The following is a 9,624-nucleotide window of genomic DNA, read 5'->3' as shown; positions in this document are numbered from 1 at the left end:
TACTTATAGTTAATAGAATGTCTAAAGTGGACTATCGAAATAAAGTGTAACCAAATTTTCAGTCTCCATTTATTGTAATTACATGTTAAAGAGCGACCAGCACAGTCTTGCTTGCACACGTAATGTATCTAATTATGTTCCACAGGTGAAAAAAAAAAAAAAAAGTTTTTTTTTTGAGCTAGTTCTGGTAAGTTGCTAATTTCTTCCACAATTTTCTTTTAAGTAGTTTTAAGGAATATTTGTGTCACAGATAGACTGAAGTGATCTGATGCAGACTCTTTTGGAGTAGGGGACTGGGATTGGGAAATCAAGTTGCGTTACCTGTTCAATTTCAGCCGTGACGCATCAGTGTTTTAACGTGAAGTTTTAAAGTGTGAACCTGTCAGGGGGTTAAACTATAAAACCTCTTTATTTTGGCCTCAAAGCTTGACTGAAAAGCAAGATGTCTTGACTACTAAATCTTGTGGTGGTCTTGGTCGTGGTTTTTGTATGGAGCAGATGTGTCCGTAAACTCTAGGGTCTTCTTGCTCTTTCATTGTATTTTGTATATTCCAATAAAAAAAATAAAAAAAACTCTAGGGTCTTCTTACCCGGGTGCTATTGCATTTAAATGTTCAGTTATTTTTGTTATAAGAAAAAAGTTATTAAACCTGTTATACTGTATTATGACAGCACTTTTTTTAAACAAAATTTTTATATTGTGATAATACCGTATACCGTGATAAAAGCATTAGCAATTAATCGCAACATGAGAATTTGATACCGGCATATCCCTAGCTGCAATATTATTTTTTTGCTGTTAAAGTACCAGCATTGTGAATATTGTAATGATTTAATGCACTTTTATTTGGCCACCTTAAGATTTTTGAGTAGCTCAGTTGCAGATATCTTAAATGCTTAATATACATTTTTAATGTTTTAATACCTATTTTAAAAGCATTTGATTAAATTTCTGTGAATTAGTTATTTAAAATAGATTATACCCAATAATCGGTTTAAATGACTAATTCTAAACTGGTTTCTTTCTTTTTTTAATTTTGCAACTGCGTCTGACTTTTTGATCAAAATGATGGCTCCTTTGTTAAAAAATATAATCCTTTTTAGCAATTTCTTTAACTAATTTTCACATATTAGATGATATGCATACATTTATTGTCACATCCTTTCTTTTTCCCTCAGATGTAATCTATCTAGGTGGTTGTAAAAAAATATATTTGGACTTTATTTTTGAAAAAATTACCTCAATTTAGCACCAGCAAGCTCGTTAGCTAGACGGTTAGCATCAGCTAACATTGACTTATTTTCAGCATGGTTATGAATAAACATTTATATTTGTCTACTTGGCTAGTTGATCCAGATACATAGTAACTTAGGCTATGTGTGCTGACAAACAATATAAAAACGTCACATAGGGCTAAATGCATAGCATTTTAGTAAAACTGCTAACGTTACAGCAGCGGGGAAGATGAACGTGCATGAGTTATTTTATTTAATCTGTGTTATTTTAATGATTTTTGACCAAAAACATAGAGACTGAGGTTAATGTGTCTGCATTCAAGCATTTCAGTGGGCTTAAACAGATCACCCTTTACAGCAGATTTAACGTTAGTTCACAAACAACTGACAGCTTTGACCTAAATATGATTTTCAGTTACAATAATTAATCCTAAAATTCGACATTAGTAACTTATCATTTGAATCAGTGAGTTGTCGACGCGAGAACAGCTGCAATCGGATCATTCCAATTCGTGAATGAATCGTTTGCTGCGATTTGCGAACCGATTTAACGAGTTCATTGAAAAGAATCAGTTCGTTCTTGAATCAGACACCGCTTCTGCGTCTCTGAGCACATGATATATTATAAGGAGTAACGATAAGTTTTACGAAATGTAGTGAAGTAAAAGTTACTCAAAATAAAACTACTCCAGTAAAGTACACATACTTGAAAAATGTACTTAAGTACAGTAATGAAGTAAAACTACTTCGTTACTGTCCACCACTCACTATCATACTAATTAGATTGTAAGAGCAGACTGATTGCTATAAAAGGAGGGATGAAGCGCTTCCAATCATTGTGTTCTTGTTAGCAATGGTTACCTCCAACACGTGCAGCCATCATCGCTTTGCATCAAAATGGCCTCACATGCATGGCCTCTCTCTCTCTCTCTCTCTCTCATCATGTTGGCTGTCATGTATGTTTTGTTGACCTCGGTTATTTTGTATTTGATTTGTCACCTGTAAATAGTATATCTGTTTGCATAATAATAATAAAAAAATCTTTCACTAATTTTAATCATTAATATTGAAGAAAATATTAAACTGCATTTTTTTGGGTTAAGAGACTCAAGCTGAATCTAAAGTGGTTTCTTGCTCTCCTTATGGATGCTACAGCTTTAAAAACACACTCCAGGAATGTCAGTCATGTGGCACCTCTCTATGATTCCTGATTGCTACAGTGTCTGTGGATTTGAGCTGCAGTCATGTGGAATAGGATGAAAGGTGTTCTGAAGAGCAGGTGAAGGCAGTTTACCTTTCAACAGCAGCCAGTGGCTCAGAGATGTGGAAACTATGAGACACATCTGTGGCATTTCAGCTTGATGTCAAATTAAACTTAACCGACGCTCTCTCCATCTGTGGGTTTTTTGCCTCTTCTCATACTCCTTCTTTTTTTCCTCTCGCAGCACTCCTGAGAGCATTGGGCAGCAGCCTGTGGTCACATGATGCCATTTACAGTGAACCTGATTGGCCCGTCCCCCTGGGGGTTCAGAATTTCTGGAGGGCGAGACTTCAAGAAGGCCATAACAGTTTCCAAGGTAAGTTTTCATCCCCGTTAACCAAAGTACCAGTCCAGAACATGGTTCATCTCCTTGTTTTTTGCATCAGTGATTAAAGCAATGATGCCTCATACCTAACTTTTCTCATTACACACTGTATTGCACTCTGTCTCCCTGACTACTTCAACCAAACAAGCCATGTATAATTAAAGAGGAAGTTCCTGGTTATTGTATTTTATTGCAGATGGTCAAGCTATTGTTTGTTTTTTACCTCTTTTTCCTTGCAGGTATTCTCCATTCTCTTTTTAGAATAATAGAAAATATGAATATGAACTTACGCAACAATGTGTAAAAGTTAGGTTTAAGCACAGCATGAATCACTAGGTTCCCTTTGGAATAATAAAAAACCAAACATAACCATGGATCTAACAAGAAAGAAAAAATCTCTAACTCATCCAAACGATTATCGCCAACAACTTGTAAACATCGGAGAAAGTTTTCCGTCATACACCCCAATAAACTTTACAAAATCAATCCTGTGGTTGGTGGAGAAACACTTTGAAAATCACTGGGACCAAATTATCTACACTCCACACCAGAATAATCCATACATTTTTGTTAATAGATGAAGATCCTTCTTGAACTCCAATAGGATTCTTTACTTTTCAGTTGACCCTTATTAAAACCAGTGAAACCAGGTTTAGAATTTTTATCAAAAATAAAGAAAAAAAAACATCTTATAAAGGTCTATATCTTTCATTGTTTTTCTTTTTCACACCATGAATATAGCTATGGTAACTGGTATGGCGTTAAACTATAAACAAACAAAAAAATGTGTTGGGTTCACACTTATTTAGCGTGAGTCTGGTCTCTCAGAACAGGTTAATAAATAGCTTTTTTTGAGTTCAAGCTTTCAACACTCAGGCAGTTGTGAAAGACTGTTTTTCAGCTGAGAAGTTCAGAATCTGCTGTACTTCTGCCACCTAGTCTGGAACCCATTTATTTTTGTTTTTCATGGGCTTTGGGACAATTTTCAAAATGAACCAAAACAGTTCCTCTCAAGTAAAAAATAAAAGTTTATTTCATGCAAACGAATTCCATGTTGTGATCCAGAAATACACCATAGTGTTTCTAATTAAAGGCAGCTAATGGAACCTTTCCTTTTAGATCCTGGTCACATCTGCATTGTAACCCAGAATTCCATTGCATTTAAACATAAACCACTTTAGAACACTGAGATTTTCAAATTTATGGCTCTCATTATCCTTATTGTTTTCCATTACCACACTGTTTCAAATGCACTATTAAAGGGACAGTTCACCAAAAAAAAAAAGAAAATTCTGTCATTTACTCAAGACTTTTTATCATTTATCTTTGAAACACAATTGAAGCTAATCTTAATGAAACCTGAGAGATTTCTTTCTCTCCATTGAAAGTCTGCAGCCAAAACTTTGATGCTTTAAAAAGTTCATAAAGACGAAAGACTCCAGGACTTCTGAAGAGCTTTGATTGCTTTATTTGATAAACCAATTTGATTTAGTATTTTATTCACACACAAACATTAGTCAGTGCACATATATTCAGTTAATCAAATATAGTAAATGTTAGCTCAAATGTGCATGATGCAGTTTTCATTTTTGCATGAACTACCCTTTAGGGACTTCACTTCTATGCTTGTGTTGTTCCCTCAACAGCCAATATGTTGAGGAAAATGAGTGCTTAACAGTGTCCATGCAGTGCAGGAGACCTTTGGTATTGAGAGGGGTTGTAAGAAACACAGAATAGAATGGCACGGGGTGTTTTTTTTTTTTTAACAGGGCTCGAAAGGGCCACATGGAGAGACAGGCCAGAGTGTAGTAGCAGGAGTTTGGCATGGGCACAAATCTTGTGCTCCCCTCTTTTTATTGCCTTTGTCTGATCTCACCCTTCCAGACTCTCCATGATTCCTCAAGCTTTACGTACATGTTTTGACACTGTTGCGTGAGACAAAGCTCAGAAACTATCTACCTAGATATTCCTATAAAAATACTTTATGCCAGTGAGAGTTACTCTATAATTCAAATTCTGGAGTGAAGTATGAGGATAAGTGCTCATCTGTCTCTCAGGTCTTCACCACAGTCACACACAGAGGGGAAGGATAGTCACACTCCACATGAAGCGAGGCGTACTCTGATTACATGAGACGCGCTCCATTGTGTGTCTCTGTAGCAACAGTTAATTGGCACTCGAGCAGGCCCTCAGACATGGCACCTCTGCCCCTTCGCTTTGAGCTAACATCAACAACAACAACAGCTGACTGGCAGTCTGCAGGGCCTCTCTGTGCCGGGCTGTTTGTGTGTTTTGAGTCGAGCTGAGGTGTTGCTTTCCTCTTCTCCTACTAATGAGGTTGTGGCCTTATTGACTATTGAGTCTTGAGGGGATTCAAAGCTTTGCTCAACTAACAGCAGCCCCTGTCTAGTTGTTTTTAAGATTCCTGCCAACTTTAACACTACTATAAGTAATCCATTGGTGGGTTGATGCCGTAAGAAAAATCTGTGGTGTTATTAAAACATTGCTCTGTTTGACAGCAAAATTGACTCAACCAAGTTTGGGGCAGGACTTTTCAACCAAATGACAGCTGAGAAAGTGTTCAGAAAACCTGTTTAGAAACAGTCATATGTTTTGACAATTACAGTTTTTCTCGATTGCTTAAACACATTTCTTGAAACTATGCCTCATATTCTCAAAATATGATTCATTAGTCAAAAAGGGGAATAGTGTTTATAGTTTAGGGAAATGGGTGTGCTTACTGATAAATGGCATTATGGTTTTGAAATTTTAGTTCAAAAGCCTGGTGATAGTGTTTAAGCAATCGAGAAAAACTGTAAATCCGCACACTGTATAACAAGTCGGAATACAAATTGAGTAAAGAGAGGCAATAAACATTACTAATAATTCAACAGACCATATCTATGTTAGCAAGCTTGCATTATGTTTCTGTGAAGTTTAAATGACCAGAACTGGTTAAACAATGTTCCATTTATCACAGAAAACTAGGGGTGCTCCGATCAGGATTTTTGAGGCCGATCGCCGATCACAGAAAGCAGTATCTGCCGATACCGATCTTTTTAAAGCCTTCTTTTTTAAATTTATAACTACTTATAGTGATACTTCAATCAGGATTTTTAGACATTTATTCAGGGCCTGAATTTCATTTTTGAAAATGGGGGAAATTCCCCTCTGTTTTCCTCCTCTATTCTTACCATCTATTTTTACCTTCTTTATCTTCCTTTAAAACTAGCCAACAAGCCATATGTGTTGACTGTGAAAGACAGTATACTTTAATTATATGCATTTATGGTGCAATTGCTAAATTTTCGTTTTCATATGTTACTGCAAACAATGTGCTGTCACTTTAATTCAGCGGGTGTATCACAGCAAAAATGGACTCGGTGCGGAAACGATCTCTGCACTGCTGCAGACGCACCGCTCCTGAACGCACTGCCGTGTGCAGTGTGAATGCTTTAATCCGTTAACATGAGCGCGGATTTCCGCACCACATACCACGCACTGCAAACAGAGTAATGTGAACCTGGCATTATGTGTGTGCGCTGCAAGTGTGCATGAGCGCACGGTCTACAGGAGAGCGCGCGAGCGCTGAATGGTTAAACACTGGCAAGAATTAAAAAGTAATGCAGAAACTTTACTTTACTTGTATAAACTTTAGTGACGATGTGGCACTGCCTTGATTGTGCAAGTGACAATTCCTGTCAACTGTGCAGCGTGCAGCTCGCTTATAGATAGACGCGATGTGTGGTGATTTGAAGCCATTTGCGCATTTTGAGAGAGAAAGAGAGAGCGCGCGCGGTGATTCACTCACGCTGTTTGTGAAATTACGTCTCACACAAGGTTTTCAAATTACTTTGTAAGTTATTTAATGAAGAAATATGAAGGTGAGTACCTCACCTTCAGCATTATAATTATTTCACCCGCGCCGGACAGAGACCGAGACGGTGCCGCTGCATGTCGTGCCAAACCTCTCACGGCAGCGTCATCAGCTTGAGATCGTTTTTTTTTTAGATCGGCCTTTTAGAGAACACCGATCGATCATCCCAACGTGATTGTCGGCCGATAATGTTCGGTAGCCGATCAATCGGAGCACCCCTACTATCTTGAAGTTGTAGCAAAAAAATGTAGTAATTTGTGATGTTTTTAATATTCATTAAACAATACCTCTGATGACTCAAATTTAAAGGGTTTTCTTCTTAATGGGGCGCAGACTGTACGTGACTGAGTTCTGATTGGTTGAATGTTTTTTGTCTAAAGGTGAACACTGGCAGTAAGGCAGAGATGGCCTGTCTTCAGCCTGGTGACATCATCATGGAGATTAATGGACTCAATACTGGCGAGATGCTCAACGTAGAGGCACAAAACAAAATCAAGAGCTGCACGACTCAGCTGCAACTTCTCGTAGAAAGGTGAGGGTGCCTTTATTTTCTTTATGTACATTGTTTGTCTTTCAGAGATGGATGCAAGTGCATTAGTACTGATCTAAAATGTCAGTGATGGTCATGAAATACAAGAATTGTGACTTTTTTCTATTTTGAAACATTTCACAAGTTGAAAATAACTGCACTTTTAAAGAAAGTCAGTTCACTTTGTGGCCATATTTGCAATGCCTCTAGACAGCCATTTTTGCAAAACCATTTTCTGTCTACTTGTGGGGAACTATATACTAATGGGTAAATACTGAAATCCCAAAAACTTCTGAACTTATGTTCATTCCTGAGTGCAGGTCTTGAGGCACTAACTGTTTCTATGGCATCCAGAGCTTCTCATGATACCTGTGATTACACAATGACTTTACCAATTGACCCTTCGCAGAGAGTTTGATTGACAGGCGATCTGACAAATCATAATGCAGAATCTGCCATTTTGTCTGACAAACAAACTAGACAGGAGAGTAGATTAATGTCAGTGGACTTGAACTTGAAAAATGGTGTGTATTGACGTCTTTCCGCAATTAAAACAAAAAAAACCTTCTGATGTTCATTCATGTTTATTTCATGCTATAACTAGTAAAGAGGTAGGGATGATCGGTTCACGTGCCGCTTGAACTGAGGCACTACAGCGATCTGTCACGACTCATTAAAGAGCCACAAAATGCTATTTATTGTTTGAATTTCTTAAAACATTACAAAATTTTAAAGCTGAGGCTTTGTTTGATACCAGAAGTAACCTGCTCTGTCTTGTCTGTTGTTGTGTTGTCAGTGCCGTCTTTGCTCCACGATGAATTTTTCACAGCGTGAGAACATGTGTAGTGTGAGAGCCGCATGGCTTGTCAGACATAGCAAAAGTAACTAAAGGGGGCGGGTCTTTGCAAAGTTCAATTGGCGATTGGTTCTTTTGTTTAGAAGGCGAAACTTATTCTGCCCTATTGTGTGTTGCACTTACTCCCATTCAAAGTAATAAGAGTCTTGTCTTGGTATGTGTAATGTCTTTGTTGAAATTCAGTAACTACTAAATGTTTAAGGGAGCTAGATATTTGATCCATGTGAAGTGAAAAAAGTGAAAGTGAAGTGACGTGTGGCCAAGTATGGTGACCCATACTCGGAATTTGTGCTCTGCATTTAACCCATCCAAGTGCACACACACAGTAGTGAACACACACACACACCGTGAACACACACCCGGAGCAGTGGGCAGCCATATTGCTGCGGCGCCCGGGAAGCAGTTGGGGGTGCAGTGCCTTGCTCAAGGGTCTCGCCTCAGTCATGGTATTGAGGGTGGAAGAGAGCGCTGTACATTCACTCCCCCCACCTACAATCCCTGCCGGAGCTGAGACTCGAACCCGCAACCTTCAGGTTACAAGTCCGACTCTATACATTAGGCCATGACTGCCCCTGTGTGGTTGTGCTGCTCCTACAGTAGCTTTTTTTAAATTAAAGAACTCCCTCTAAAAGACCTTGAGGTCCGATGAACCCAAAACCAGTCCAATTTTACAGGATTTAGTTGATTTAGATCAATTAGTCAACTACCTGTTCAGTCATCTCATTGGCTAGTTGAAGCCTGTGATTTTGCTCATCTTTATATGTCAGCACAAGTAAACACACTGTTCTGGCCAGAACAATACCTTTGCTCTCTTACGCACATGCACTTTGAGCCCTGTGTCCATGTGAGTACATTTTTCCCTTCTGACCTCATGTCTCTGACCAGGCCAGAAACAACACTGGGCCCACAATGGCACTCTAGCTCTGTGTGTGTGTGTGCACTGTAGCCCACAGTATTGGAGGAAGAGGGTGTGTGTCTGCCCTCTTCTAAGTTCATATTAGACTATGAGTTATGTAAGTATCCTGCTGTCTACTTGACCCTTTAGTTTTCAGGACAATCCATCTACAAATAGAAGTGCCTACAGTATGTAATAGAGGAGGGACGCTGACTTGTGTCTAATTCAGTTTGAAGAATTTGAAGAATTATTGGCATGAATGAGAGTTTCCTTAAGCTGTTTTGTAAAGTGTTTCCTCTTACAAAATGGTGGCAGCCAGATAGTATATCAAACCTGGGGCCAGTTGCATTAACCTAGCCAGTATGTTAAGAATTTGTCCAAATGACTAGTGTGACCAACTAGCAGTTGGGGGTAATCAGTCATTTTTTTCAGATTCAAAGTAGACCAATCTACCTTTTTGTAACTCACTTTAAGAAATTATGACCAAACTTAAAGGGGTCATATGATGTTGCTAAAAAGAACATTATTTTGTGTATTTGGTGTAATGAAATGTGTTTATGCGGTTTAAGGTTAAAAAAACATTATTTTCCACATACTGTACATTATTGTTTCTCCTCTATGCCCCGCCTTTCTGAAACGCGTCGA

At 38.3% G+C, this 9,624-nt stretch overlaps 1 protein-coding gene across 1 annotated transcript in view; it reads left to right on the top strand.

Annotated features, from left to right (window-relative positions):
• The window catches only part of LOC107740981 (PDZ and LIM domain protein 2-like), an 87,662-nt gene that overhangs the window by 25,286 nt on the left and 52,752 nt on the right, over positions 1 to 9,624 (top strand). Inside the window, exons 2-3 of the mRNA XM_016553549.1 lie at positions 2,682 to 2,813; positions 7,080 to 7,231. Of these exons, the coding sequence (XP_016409035.1) occupies positions 2,718 to 2,813; positions 7,080 to 7,231 (248 nt within the window). The 5' untranslated portion in view covers positions 2,682 to 2,717. The remainder of the gene's footprint in view (positions 1 to 2,681; positions 2,814 to 7,079; positions 7,232 to 9,624) is intronic.

This window comes from Sinocyclocheilus rhinocerous, unplaced genomic scaffold, assembly GCF_001515625.1.
Source record: "Sinocyclocheilus rhinocerous isolate Xijiao unplaced genomic scaffold, SAMN03320098_v1.1 scaffold1548, whole genome shotgun sequence".
NCBI classification, from domain to species: Eukaryota; Metazoa; Chordata; class Actinopteri; order Cypriniformes; family Cyprinidae; genus Sinocyclocheilus; species Sinocyclocheilus rhinocerous.
Note: the sequence above shows the minus strand (reverse complement) of the source record. Positions and strands in the feature narration are given on the sequence as shown.